Source organism: Primulina tabacum, chromosome 1 (genome assembly GCF_025594145.1).
Source record: "Primulina tabacum isolate GXHZ01 chromosome 1, ASM2559414v2, whole genome shotgun sequence".
In the NCBI taxonomy this organism is placed as follows: domain Eukaryota; kingdom Viridiplantae; phylum Streptophyta; class Magnoliopsida; order Lamiales; family Gesneriaceae; genus Primulina; species Primulina tabacum.
The window spans coordinates 54,658,075-54,672,604 of record NC_134550.1 but is presented as its reverse complement, the minus strand read 5'-3'; the positions used below and the strand labels follow the sequence as shown (position 1 = coordinate 54,672,604).

Genomic DNA, 14,530 nt, shown 5'->3' with positions numbered 1-14,530 from the left:
TTATTTGTTTAAAGACAACATTTGCAGTTCTATTTGTGATTCTTTGACTTTACTCGTGGCTACATGATGTTAAAGTTGCTCTTCTATCTTATTGTGATATAACCAGATGAATTTACAGCCAGAATCTTTAGCCATTTTCTTCTTTTATTTACAACTTTAGACGAGGAGCATGCCCTTTTTATCCAAGACTATATAGCAATTGTTATGCTCCAGGATTGTTGGACTTTTTATTGTTCGCGTCGATATTGTGGGGTAAAAAAACGAGATTTTAGTATATCCCCTCTTGAAACAAAACAAGTGTAATCCATGCATGTATTTTGATATTTGTTGCATTAAATATTAACTAACTCAACCGCCCTGTTGTGGTAATTTCGGGTTTCTCTTGCATATAAATGAAAATGGCCATCTCAATCAAACTTAATATTTTTCCATTGTACAGATGCCTTGCGTGAATTGTGCTTGTGTTGATTGCACAGTGCCATAATGTTAATGGTCACCGTAATTAATTAGTAGCTTAAATGAATAGTTGGCACAGACAAGAAAAGCATCGGTTTTTTTTGTTGTCATCCCAAGTGGATAGAAAACACTGAATCCTAGCCAAAATTTGCAGAACTTAAGCATAATGTGTGAATTTGTTTTTGATGGGTTGTACTCTTTTCACCCCAAAAAGTAGCTGCCGCTCAGCGAGTATTATATGTTGTCTCCAAAAGAATGCTAATTAACTCTCGTTGAAAGTAGAGGAAAGCATATAACTGAAATTATTTATATACTTTATGAGAAGTGATCAGTTAATGTGTGAGGTACTTAGTTGGCTTATTGTTTAGAAAAATGAAAACAAGACACCACTTGGCCAATGAGATATGATAATATAGTGTATAGGATACGTGGATAATAAATTGAAAGATACGGGTAACATAAATATTTTTAACCTCAATTATTCTAAAGAACTCGAGCCAAAAGCGTGGTGAAACAGGGATGTGGAGTCGCACCGAACGAAGCCTAAGTTGAGAAAAAAAGAATTAATTGAACTTTGTGGATCAGTTATTATTTTGACACCCCCATGTCTTTCGCCTCTTCATTCTTACAACAATTTTAAATTTTTAATTAAGTAATTTTTTTTTCTTTAAATTAATTTTTTTGTATTTCTTCGTGGACAGACTCATAATACCGATATTTTGAAAAGGAGGAAACAATGACCCCTGGAGGTGGCACTTATGAAGGAGTAATTGGATCTCTCAATGGAAATTACGATATTGCACCTGAAAGTGTTGAACTTAGGGTGTCTCCTCGTAGAAAAGTTTCGACTCTTACCGGTGCAAACCGTGGCGTAGCATCAAATACCTCAGTTCATGAACTTCTGGAGTGCCCTGTCTGTATGGGAGTTATGTACCCCCCTATTCATCAGGTAAGCTGTCACCTGATCTAGTTACGGATTTTTTGTACTTCATCTGTACTCTGAACATCTAAAGGAGCTCCAAGTAAGACTGTTTCAGGTTTAGTTTAAACTGTCTTTCAGTAAATGCTAATATGGTAAATCTTGTAAGATATCACTTATTGTTCATGTATTAGATGGTTTAATTTTTTTTATAAATAGATGGTGTAGAATTTTAATGTTCTCTGAACCTGAGGAGTGCATACTACAGACTTGTATAGTCAGTCAGTTTGGAAATTTTCCCTATTAAATTTAGCTATTCCCATCAAATTTGGCCACACTAAAGTTTGTTTAACTTTTAAATGCTAAGTTTCTAATGTATCCTTTTCTACCATATTATTATTTTTAAATGACATGTTCAGTTCTCTAAACTTGCAATAAAACATTATTTCGGTACACCGTCATATATCGTAATATCAAGATTTTAAAGAAGTTATATTCTAATTTTTAATGCACTTGCTGGAATATTATTACTGAAGGAAGAGAAGTGTAGAGTTTTCCATTAACATTTTTGTTTCCGGAGAGCGTGATCACGATAATACAGATTTTCTTAGAACAAAAAGGTAACTTGAACTATATTGTGTGTATCGAGCGTAAGACTTTGCAACTATGCTCTTCTACGCTGCTTTACTGGTATAGTTATCATATTGTTATTATTGCTACCCAGTTAATACATTGTGCAAAAATTAGAATATGGGCTACATCATCACAATCTATTTTCTTCATCTGAAAAATGTACAATTATTATAGTTAGATAGATACCATTATGCTGACAATAAAGCGACGTCATTTTTCCCATTCCAGTGCCCAAATGGCCATACTTTATGCTCCAAGTGCCAGTCGAAGGTGCATTGTTGTCCAATATGCCGGCACGAGCTTGGGAACATAAGGTGTTTGGCATTGGAGAAAGTTGCGGAATCACTGGAACTGCCGTGCAGATACCAAATCCTAGGCTGTCAAGATATACTTTCCTATCATAGCAGGCTAAGACATGAACAGAATTGCAGGTTTCGTCCCTACAACTGCCCATACGCCGGAGCTGAATGTCCCGTTACTGGTGATATTCCATTCCTCGTGGCACATCTCAAGAGTGATCACAAAGTTGATATGCATGATGGGTCAACTTTTAACCACAGATATGTCAAGTCTAATGCCCAAGATGTTGAAAATGCCACATGGATGCTCACAGTAAGGGGTCCATCTTTCATCTTGTCCCCGTATATTTTGGATTATAGTTCAGTTTTGATCTCGGTTTCTCCTTTTTCTTGCTGAACAATAATTTTCAAACGACGCACCGGATTTCATGTTTCTTGATGGTCAATGATACAAGCATCTTGCATCATATAATGACCATATCTTGGAGAATGGAAAAAGTGATGTTACTCTTGCATTTATGCAGGTTTTCAACTGTTATGGGCATCAGTTCTGCTTGCACTTCGAGGCTTTCAGTATAGGCATGGCCCCGGTTTACATGGCATTCATTCGTTTCATGGGGGATGATCATGACGCTAAAAAGTTCAGCTACAGCTTGGAGGTTGGTGGAAATGGCAGAAAGATGACATGGCAAGGAGTTCCGAGGAGCATTCGTGACAGCCACTCAAAAGTTCGAGACAGTATGGACGGGCTAATAATTCAGAGAAACATGGCCCTTTTTTTCTCTGGAGGTAACAAACAGGAGCTTAAGCTGAAAGTGGCCGGACGCATTTGGAAAGAACAATCATAACTTTTTATATCCAAATTTTTGCGTTATCTTAGTGCTATGTAACTTAGCCAATAAGCTTATGTAAAACTAAATCTCAAGTATTTCTGTTATCTGAATGTAAATGGCTTACTTACAAAAGTGGATGGATTTGCTATAGTCCCTGAATTGAACGAGAGAATGATGCGCCAGGAATGGGAGAGTGGCTGAAGACTTGTGGTAATTTCTTTAAATGGCCCATTCATTTGGATACTTGTAGTCCCCCGTGTAGTTTGAACCATTGAACACTCCCCGTGTACCATAGGATTTGGTGTAACGTCGGGACAAGGATAGGTGGTGGATATGGCTGGAAAAGAGCATCCAGTGCGTCAATATATCTGAAACTTATTATTCACCCAACTCTTATTATAATACCACATCCATCACGGATCTTCAGATTAACTTGGCTTAGCATTTTTTTGCAACATATGAATAACAGTTAAGTTTTTTATGTTTAAAATTAAAATTGATATGATTAATAATGTCATAAATTGATGTGATCAATGGGAAGATTGGCACAAACCCTTTCCCAAACTGGGAAAAAGTATCGATTTCACTGTTTAGTTAACATCAATATCTCAAATTTAAGATATCGAAATCGAGATATAATGGTAACAAATCATCTTTCAAATGTAAAAATATTAAATAATTCTAAATAATGTGGTAACTTTTGCTCATTTCTCCTCTTGTAGTGAATGGACTGTGGAATTGTGGATGGTAATCCGGGCCTTGCTCCATCTCGTGTTGCAGATCTTCCAAGCATAATAAGAGATCAAGAAATGGCCTCCGCTTTCCTAAAAAGTACAACCCCAAGAGTCCAAAGCAAATATCTCATCAAAGCAAATATCTCATCTTCACTGCTATTTACCATCTTGAATCCCAAGCATTTGATGCTTTCGAGCAAAAGGTTGCGTTTTCTATCTACAATGTCGGACCAGCTACCTCATTTTTAAAATCCAAAGCCATGACTACGTACGATCAACTCTGCGACTGATAAAAGCAACACCAATGCCAGCTACTTGGAATGGTTGAACCTCCAGTCTCCTGACTGGGTACTGTACAGTTCATTTGGCAGTTTCTTCCCCGTTTCGGCAGCCCAAATGGACGAAATCGTGACCGGGTTGAATAAAAGAGGCGTACCTTTCTTGCTGGTGATGATGCAAAACGAAACGAATCGGCTGCAAGAAATTTGCGGAGATAATGAATTGTTTGTGGAGTGGTGTGATCAAGTGAGTGTGCTCTGCGATCCTCGTGTTGGATGGTTCTGGTCGCATTGTGGGTGGAATTCGACGAAAGAAGCTGTGTTAGCAGCCGTGCTCCTGCTTGCTTTCCCTATAGTAATGGATCAATTTCTTAATGCAAATATGATTATTGAGGATTGGAGAATCGGATGGAGGGTGAAGGAGGAGTTTGGGGATGAGTATTGTTAGGCGAAACGCGACGATATCGCGGATCTTGTGTGGAGGTTTATGGACATGGAGAGTCCAGAGAGGAACTAAGAAGAAATGCAAGAAAATTACGGGAGGCTTGTGAAAGTGAATTTTCGGACGGAAGATCGTTTCAGTCCAGCGTTGAGGAGTTCACTAAATCAATCCTACAGAACGGATGATGTGTTCATACTCAAAGTTTGGTAAATGCGGATTGCATGCAAGTTGTTGGATCTGGTGATGACTCCCAAGGTTAGTAGCCGTTGGAATACACCAAAGAAATGCTAAGGGCGGTTAATGGTCATAACCGAAATCAGTTAGCAATAAGCTTGGGTAAAGGTATTCAGCTGGACGACTTGCATGAACCAGAAAGAGGAATCAGTTAAGAGGCACCCCCATGCAGTCAGAAATAAGAGGATGTGTATAAAGGGGTGGGAAAAAGAACAACAGACCACAACACAAAAGGAACTCAGAAGCCGAGAGAGTGCATGGATAGCATGACGAAGATTGAGAACATTTGAGAGGAAAGAATCTTTCATGTGTGATTCAATTGCTTGGCTATTGTTCTTTGCGATTGTGAGTTTCGATTGTTGATTTGATTTATAAAGTGATTGGCGTGTTCTCCCGTGAACGTAGGCGATTCAAACTTGAAAGGAATTTTATTCCTTGATATATTTTTCTTTTTTATCTTTAATATTTTGCCTTTCTAGACATGAGGATAATCTCGAAATTGATGATATGATCTCTTATAAATTCAATATGTGATATAAGACTATATTTTGATATGACTCGTAATATCTTTAAGATATGATATCATAATATCTTTAAGATATGATATCACGATATCTTTAATATGATATCCTTGTTTTAATAAGAGTTTGTTTCCTAATGAAATTGGTTTTTCTATGTTAAATAGGACTCAAAGGAGAAGAAAAAAAAGTGTGAGAGAGTGACGATACAGAGCAAAAACTTTCGGAGAGACAGAGATGCATTTGTACGAAGAAAAGATTTTCTGATTGAAGCCATCTCGTGATTGATAACTTGTTGCTGTGAAGTGCTGCCAACATCCGAAGACAACACCTAATCACCGTGTTGATTAGTGTGTGGAGTTTTGAAGATTTTTTTCACTTCTCAGTTGATGCATCCTATGTATTTTGGTTATACGGTTTGTTAGAGGTTCAGGATGCAATTTGTTACTCGCCTTAATAAGGGAGTTGTTTTATTCTTTCACTAGTATTGGTTTTTGTAAACTTACAAGTTTTTCTAGTGAATTATTTTGCCCTGAGGCACCGCACAAGTATTTTATACTTGTGCATAATTTATATCTCGTATTATTATCATTATTCCAGCTACGTGTAGGTGTGTTAAAATCATAATTTCCGCTGCATGTTGTCGTGGGTGTTACAACACCTACGCACAACACCTACATTCTGATACACACAACACTCACTCTCAACTCACACATACACTGTGGAAACAGAACTTTCAATTGGTATCAGAGCTTCCACTTGACGCTACTAAGTGAGATACTGTTTTGTTTTGTTTTCAGAGTGAAAAGGAATTATGGAAGGATCAACAAATACTGTTTTTAGGCCTCCCGTGTTGGATGGATCAAACTATGCATTGTGGAAAGTAAAGATGAGGGTTTTTATTAAATCCATTGAAGAAAGAGCTTGGAAACGTGTACTTGATGGTTGGAGTCCACCAAAACTCGAGGATGCTGATGGAGACACACGGCTCAAACCTGAAAGTACATGGACTGTCGATGAAGTGCAAACTTCAAACTTTAATTCCAAGGCTCTCAATGCTATATTTTCATCTGTTGACACAAGGATGTTTAATTTAATCACCACTTGTGTATGCGCCAAAGATGCTTGGGAGATACTCCAGAAGCACTGTGAAGGATCCGCAAGTGTGTGTAAAACTAGGCTAAGGATGGTGACATCAAAGTTCGAAAGTTTGAGAATGGAGGACAAGGATTCTATTCTTGAGTATGACTGCCGGTTGAGACAACTCTCAAATGAATCACATGGCCTAGGAGATCCCATACCAAATGAAAGATTGGTGAACAAGGTTCTAAGATCTCTTCCTGAGAGATTCAATGTCAAAGTTTGCGCTATTGAAGAATCTAAAGACACTTCAACGATCAACTTGGATGAACTAATGAGTTCTCTCAGAACTTTTGAGATGAATCTTGATCTACAAAGAAAGGATAAAGGGAAGACAATAGCCTTTGAAGCCTCAACCGAATCTTATGATGAAATCCTTCAAATATCTAAAGAGGTGGATAAGTCTGATTTAGGTGAAGAATCGATCTCTCTGTTTACTAAGAAATTTGGTGATTACTTGAAGACTATGAGAGAAAAGAAGAAAATTGGACAAAAATCTGAACTGCCCAATAACACCACTTTTGCAAAAGCTCAAAAGTTTACTCCTATGAAAGGACAGTTTCGACCAAAAACCGAAGTGCAAATCCAATCTAATGTCAAAAACCTGGACTCGGTGCAATGTAGAGAGTGTTCGGGATATGGACACTATGCCAATGAGTGTGCCAATCGACTTAGGAAAAACAAAGGCATGACTGTCACCCTGAGTGATGAAGAGTCTGATGATGATCAAGGATCAAGTGAATCTGAAAATCACACATCGTTATCTTCTGTGATCAAGGAAAAACGCTCAATGCAAATCAATCCTTTGGGTGTTGCCACAGGTGTTGCAATACCTGACCGCAACACCTCTTCGAATTCAGTATGTCTTAAATCTACAACCCTTGCGGAGGCAAGTCAGTCTGAAACTCAAGAGGTAGATGATGATGAAGTCACTCTAAAAAGTGTGCAGACGATGTACGAAGAATTATATGAAGACTGGATCAAAAGAACTAAAGAAAATGCAATTCTCTCCAAAGAGAATGCTGAGTTAAAGTCACAAATTTCACGACTTGAAGTAATCTTAAGCAAGAAAGATTTGGAATTATGCAAAGTCAAAGAGGAACTTGGAGAAGCAACTCAGATTCTTGCCAAGATGAATTCAAGTTCATCCAAACTTGATTCACTTTTGATGATTGGACAAAATGACAAAGCTGGACTTGGTTATCCGAACAGTCTGTTCGAAATTGGAGAATCTTCCAATACTGAGAGAAAACCAACTGTTTTTGTCAAAGGAAGTGTTGAAACCTCAAATGCTACACAAACTGAAAAAGGTGCTCCATCTAAAAGGCAAATATCTACCAAGAAGTCCAAATTCAGAAAATGCCACTTTATCTGCCACTATTGTTTTAGACCTGGTCATATCAAACCCTACTGCTTTAAACTGAGAGATGATTACAAGAGATGGGAATCAGAACAGGTGTTGCCACAGGTGTTGTATAACACCCGACGCAACACTGCCAACAGAAAACCAACGGTAAAAAGGGTTTGGGTACCAAAGGCTAAGATTCAATGTTCCGTTATTTATACTTCATTAAAGACTAACATTGCAGGAATATGGTACTTTGACAGTGGCTGTTCGCGCCACATGACAGGTTCTAAAGACCATTTGATTGACTATGTTGAACCGAGGAGTGGTCATGTGACGTATGGTGGTGGTGCTAAAGGAAGAATTGCTGGCAAAGGAACCTTGAATGTTGATGGACTGCCTAATCTACACAATGTGCTGTATGTCGAAGGGCTTAACTCAAACTTAATAAGCATAAGTCAACTTTGTGATGACGGTTTGCATGTTAAGTTTGATAAAGACAATTGTGAAGTGTTTTATAATTCTAATACTCGTATTTTGAGAGGTACAAGGTCTGCTGATAATTGCTATCAACTTGGAGAAGACTTAGTATGCAATCATTCAAAGGTGAGTGAATTAAACTTGTGGCATCAAAAATTGGGTCATGCAAACTTCAAGACATTAAAGAACCTTGGTAAGTACGATGCTGTGAGAGGTATGCCTAATTTATCCTCTGGAATTCCGTATGTTTGTGGTGCATGTCAAAAGGGTAAGCAAACACGTGTTCCCCATCAAGTGTTGCAACACTTTGGGACAACACGGTGTCTTGAACTCTTGCACATGGATCTTATGGGTCCAATGGAAGTGGAAAGTCTTGGAGGTAAGAAGTATTCATGCGTTTGTGTGGATGATTTCTCTCGCTTTACTTGGGTAAAATTTCTTAGAGAAAAATCCGATACATTTGATGTTTTCAAGAAATTACATGCTAAGATTACTAATCTACATAATCTGAGGGTTGGTAAGATAAGGACTGACCATGGTAAAGAATTTGAAAACTCACACTTTATATCATTTTGTGAAAAGAGAGGGATAAACTCATGAATTTTCGGCCCCTAAGACTCCTCAACAAAATGGAATAGCCGAAAGGAAGAATAGGACACTGCAAGAAATGGCTAGGGTCATGTTAAGTTCAAAGAATATTTCAAAGAGATTTTGGGCCGAGGCCTTGAACACAGCATGTCATATTTCAAATCGTGTGTACTTAAAGAGTGGTTCTACTATGACATCCTATGAAATCATCATGGGAAAGAGGCCGAACCTTAAGTATTTTCATGTCTTTGGGTGTGTATGTTATGTTTTGAATGACCAAGACCATCTTGCAAAGTTTGACTCTAAAAGTGACAAATGTTTATTCGTTGGTTATTCATCTAATAGTCGTGCCTATCGCGTGTATAATCTGAGAACAAGAACGACTATGGAGTCTATTAACGTTGTTTTTGATGATCTTGCAGATCTAACGGGAAAAACAATCGAGGATGATATTGATGGGCTGCTGAACGAAAGTGAGACACTGCCTAACACAGATGTTGCACCCGGTGTTGTAACACCGGAGACAACACCTGCACTGGCAGAATCAAATGATGAACTATGAAAGTATACTGAGAATGATGACAGTGTAACCAATGAAGAGATTGATGTTCCCAGCAAGGTTCAGAAAAATCATCCATCATCTCAGATCATTGGAGAAACATTTGGAGGAATGCAAACGAGAAGAAAGGAGAAGGTAGACTATCGCAAAATGATGGGACTAGTATGCATGACTTCCGTATACTCTCAAGTAAGTCACTCTTGTTTTTTTCACTCATGGAATCCAAAAATATAAATGAAGCCTTAAAAGATGAATTTTGGGTTGATGCAATGCATGAGGAACTTGAACAATTTGTTAGGAATGATGTGTGGGATTTGGTTCCCAAACCCGATAATGTGAATGTTATTGGAACCAAATGGATCTTTAAAAACAAAACTGATGAATCTGGAATTGTTGTGAGAAATAAAGCTAGGCTAGTGGCTCAAGGGTATACTCAAATTGAAGGAATTGATTTTGATGAAACGTTTGCCCCTGTTGCCCGGATTGAATCGGTTAGACTTTTACTTGCTATTGCATGTTACATGGACATAAAATTATATCAAATGGATGTGAAAAGTGCCTTTTTGAATGGCATCTTGAAAGAAGAAGCTTATGTAAGCCAACCTAAAGGATTTGAAGATCCACACCACCCGAATCATGTCTACAAGTTGAAGAAAGCACTCTATGGACTTAAACAAGCTCCAAGAGCATGGTATGGAAGGCTTACTGAATATCTGCTTGACTTAGGCTTCAAAAGAGGTGAGGTTGATAAAACCCTTTTTATTTAAAAAAAAGAAGCATGATATTCTTGTGTGTCAAATTTATGTGGATGACATCATTTTTGGTGCTTCTTCTCAAAAGCATGTTGATGAATTTGTTAAATGCATGTCTACCACATTTGAAATGAGCATGGTAGGAGAATTAAGTTTCTTTCTTGGATTGCAAATTAAACAAATGCATGATGGTATCTTTCTATGTCAATCCAAGTATGCCAAGAATTTGGTGAAGAAATTCTCTACTGAGAACACTAAGCACATGAAAACACCAATGGGGTCGACTGAAAAATTGTCCAAAGACGATGTTGCGGCAGGTGTTGACAACACCCAGTATCGCAGCATCATAGGCAGTCTTCTTTACTTAAGTGCAAGTCGTCCCGACATCATGTTTAGTGTTTGTTTGTGTGCTAGGTACCAGGCTGATCCTAAAGTCACTCATCTAAAGGCTGTCAAAAGAATTTTGCGATATATATCTGGAACAGTTGACTTAGGTTTATGGTACACCAAAGAAACAAACACCAATTTAGTGGGTTTTAGTGATGCTGACTGGGCTGGAAACTTAGATGATAGGAAAAGTACCATGGGTCGGTGTTTTTATCTTGGTAACAATTTGGTGTCATGGTATAGTAAAAAGCAAAATTGTGTATCTCTGTCCACTGCTGAATCTGAATATGTTGCAGCTGCTAGCTGTTGTTCACAACTTTTGTGGATGAATCAAATGATTAAAGACTATGGTTTCAACAGTGACACCTTAATTGTATACTGTGACAATTCAAGTGCAATTGATATTTCAAAAAATCCAGTACAACACTCTCGAACGAAACACATAGACATTAGACATCATTTTATTCGAGATTTGGTTGATAAGGGTACAATTCGAATGGAATTTGTTGGAACTAAGAACCAACTGGCTGATATCTTTACAAAACCATTGGATTTTTAGAGATTTTTCAATCTTAGGAAGTCTCTCAGCTTGTGTACACAATGATCACTCACGGATGTTGTCCTCGGTGTTACAACACCTGTGGACAACACCCAGCATGCATGTACATTTTATTTTTAGGATGCTAGACATATTGCATACATCCTGCTTTGTGTGAAGCCTGTACAAGTGTAGGATACTGAATGGCGTGCTCTCAGTTGTGAATCAAACTTTCCATCAATATTCTCCAAAGAATGGTGTGTGCTCAATCTAAGTCATAAAGCTGTTGAGGATGATCGTGTACCACATGATCTTGTCCAATGTAGATAATGACTTAGAAAATTCTTGAGCAATATGGTGAAAAATAGAAAAGAGAATAAAATAGAACAAAAAAATATTTAGAAAAAAATGGAAAAAGCTACCTACAGGAGTCCAATGAAGACCGTTCTTCTAGTGTGGGAGCTACCACTTCTAAGTCAAAATACAGATGGAAAAAGCTACCTAGAGGAGTCCTATGAAGACCGTTCTTCTAGAGTGGGAGCTACCATGTCTGAATTAAACATATTCAAGAAAGTTTGAGTCCAATCTGTGAGTGTTGCCAAAAGGTGTTGCCAACACCTGAGTACAGACCGATCACTGTTTAATCACATGTGTGTGTATTTCATTTCTTTGATCATATTTTAGGCATAAACTTAGGTCATTCATACTGTTGTTTTGTGAATTCATCATGTCCAGTGGGCTACTAGTTTTTGATTCATGAAATTCGAAGAACACCCTAACCAACGTAATTTTGAAATATCTTGATTGCTAACTGTTTGTGGGGTTAATTCGACGTGGTGTTTTATCCTGCCTGATTTCTTGAAATAATGATGGCACTGTTTCAGAAAGTTACCGTTGGGTGAGAGTAAAAATTGAGTTGAAAAGGTGCTGAAGTTGCGGCTCAACAGAATGTTACCGTTGGAGAGGTGTGCTTAAATATTTAGGGATAAATAAGGAACAACTTTACGGCTTACTATTTTCCCTCATATTCTAAAATCTCTCCTACCCTAACTATTTGTTTTCTTTTTCGCGCAAAAGTATCTGTGTTCTTCGTAAATTTCTGTCTTCTTCGAACTTCCCTACTTTGCTATTCTCTATTTCGCAGATGGCTGGCTTTGATCCTCAAGACATTAGGAGTGAAGTGGCTGACTATGAGCTTCTGCTGGGTGAAAGTGTCCATTCTGGACAAAAATGGGGAGTAGATATGTAGATACAGATATAGCTGGAACCAGTGGAGCAAAAATGGCTGATGATGATGGCAGTAATGAAGGATAATGAGATTTTGAGTTTTTTTTCTCTCTTGATGGTTTTAGTATTTTAGTTGTCCTTTTATTCTCTCTGATCTTTATCCCTCCTGATTAATGAACTATTTCGGTGTTATGATCTGAATGTTGCAACATCTAACATACAACATCTGTTTGAACTGTATTTTCATCAGGGGAAGGCTTAACGGTAGAATTCAGGGGGAGTCAACTAAAGTTGGCTGAGTCACTGATTTGCTAACTCAGGGGGAGCTGAGATGTACAACCATTTTTGGGTTGTTTTGTCCAGAAAGGCAAAAAGGGGGAGATTGAAAGGAATTTTATTCCTTGATATATTTTCCTTTTTTATCTTTAATATTTTGCCTTTCTAGACATGAGGATAATCTCGAAATTGATGATATGATCTCTTATAAATTCAATATGTGATATAAGACTATATTTTGATATGACTCGTAATATCTTTAAGATATGATATCATAATATCTTTAAGATATGATATCACAATATCTTTAAGATATTATCCTTGTTTTAAAAAGAGTTTGTTTCCTAATGAAATTGGTTTTTCTATGTTAAATAGGACTCAAAGGAGAAGAAAAAAAAGTGTGAGAGAATGACGATACAGAGCAAAAACTTTCGGAGAGACAGAGATGCATTTGTACGAAGAAAAGGTTTTCTGATTGAAGCCATCTCGTGATTGATAACTTGTTGCTGTGAAGTGCTGCCAACATCCGAAGACAACACCTAATCACCGTGTTGATTAGTGTGTGGAGTTTTGAAGATTTTTTTCACTTCTCAGTTGATGCATCCTATGTATTTTGGTTATACGGTTTGTTAGAGGTTTAGGATGCAATTTGTTACTCGCCTTAATAAGGGAGTTGTTTTATTCTTTCACTAGTATTGATTTTTGTAAACTTACAAGTTTTTCTAGTGAATTATTTTGCCCTGAGGCACCGCACAAGTATTTTATACTTGTGCATAATTTACATCTCGTATCTCATATTATTATCATTATTCCAGCTACGTGTAGGTGTGTTAAAATCATAGTTTCCGCTGCATGTTGTCGTGGGTGTTACAACACCTATGCACAACACCTACATTCTGATACACACAACACTCACTCTCAACTCACACATACACTGTGGAAACAGAACTTTCAAAACTGAACCACGTAATTCTCGCGTGCATTTCTTGTTTTGCATGACAGAATGTTTGCTTGCATTTGATCGAGAGAGTGCGGTGTGAATCGTGAACGAAAAAAGTTAAGACAAGTTTAACCCTCGGATTTTGCATAACCCGTAATGAATAGAGTAAGTATTGTATGAAATGATATTAATGATATATATTTATAAGATGATCGATTTGATTCATATTTATAGTGAAAATTTATGAAAATTACGATGACGATGATAATATATATAGAATATGTCTTTTGTGAGACGGGCCAATCCTACCGATATTCACAATAAAAAATAATATTTTTTCATTGATGATCCAAATAAGAAATTCGTCTTACAAAATACAACTCATGAGACCGTATAACACAAGTTTTTATCATATATGATTTGTGAATAAGATTATAATTTGTGAATAAGACCGTCTAACACAAGTTTTTATCATATATGATTTGTGAATAAGATTATGTTGGTAATATATTAATAATCTATATCTATATAAATATATGAATGTGAATTTACATAAATATCATTACCTTCATTTAATAATAATCATTAATACATGTTTTCTTTTTCATATATTCTTTTAATAATAATCATTAATACATTTTTATTTTTTCTCATATATTCTTTTAATAATAATCATTAATACATTTTTATTTTTAAATTTAAAATTTACTTTTTTCATATATTCTTTTAATAATATTCTATATCTATATCTCTATTATCCTTACCTTCATTTAATAATAATCATTAATACATGTTTTCTTTTTCATATCTTCTTTTAATAATAATCATTAATACATTTTTATTTTTAAATTTAAAATTTATATAAATTAATACATGTTTTCTTTTTCATATATTCTTTTAATAATAATCTATATCTATATAAATATATGAATGTGAATTGTGAATCTAAATA

At 36.6% G+C, this 14,530-nt stretch overlaps 4 protein-coding genes across 4 annotated transcripts; all 4 read left to right on the top strand.

Moving 5' to 3' along the window:
* Nucleotides 1-1,173: 1,173 nt before the first annotated feature.
* On the top strand, nucleotides 1,174-3,290 carry LOC142550664 (E3 ubiquitin-protein ligase SINAT2-like). The gene is made up of 3 exons (XM_075659742.1): nucleotides 1,174-1,405; nucleotides 2,237-2,620; nucleotides 2,832-3,290. Exons 1-3 carry the CDS (start codon nucleotides 1,193-1,195, stop codon nucleotides 3,153-3,155), a joined length of 921 nt encoding a protein of 306 aa, XP_075515857.1. The 5' UTR covers nucleotides 1,174-1,192; the 3' UTR covers nucleotides 3,156-3,290.
* Nucleotides 3,291-3,865: 575 nt separating this feature from the next.
* LOC142513366 (UDP-glycosyltransferase 87A2-like) lies at nucleotides 3,866-4,600 on the top strand. Its single transcript, XM_075619721.1, has 2 exons — nucleotides 3,866-4,077; nucleotides 4,186-4,600. Exons 1-2 carry the CDS (start codon nucleotides 3,866-3,868, stop codon nucleotides 4,598-4,600), a joined length of 627 nt encoding a protein of 208 aa, XP_075475836.1.
* A 1,560-nt stretch (nucleotides 4,601-6,160) lies between these two features.
* LOC142513350 (uncharacterized) lies at nucleotides 6,161-9,461 on the top strand. The gene is made up of 2 exons (XM_075619720.1): nucleotides 6,161-8,579; nucleotides 9,322-9,461. The coding sequence occupies exons 1-2, from the start codon at nucleotides 6,161-6,163 to the stop codon at nucleotides 9,459-9,461; spliced, it is 2,559 nt and encodes an 852-aa protein (XP_075475835.1).
* A 930-nt stretch (nucleotides 9,462-10,391) lies between these two features.
* On the top strand, nucleotides 10,392-12,384 carry LOC142513319 (secreted RxLR effector protein 161-like). The gene is made up of 2 exons (XM_075619719.1): nucleotides 10,392-10,970; nucleotides 12,280-12,384. Exons 1-2 carry the CDS (start codon nucleotides 10,392-10,394, stop codon nucleotides 12,382-12,384), a joined length of 684 nt encoding a protein of 227 aa, XP_075475834.1.
* Nucleotides 12,385-14,530: the final 2,146 nt, after the last annotated feature.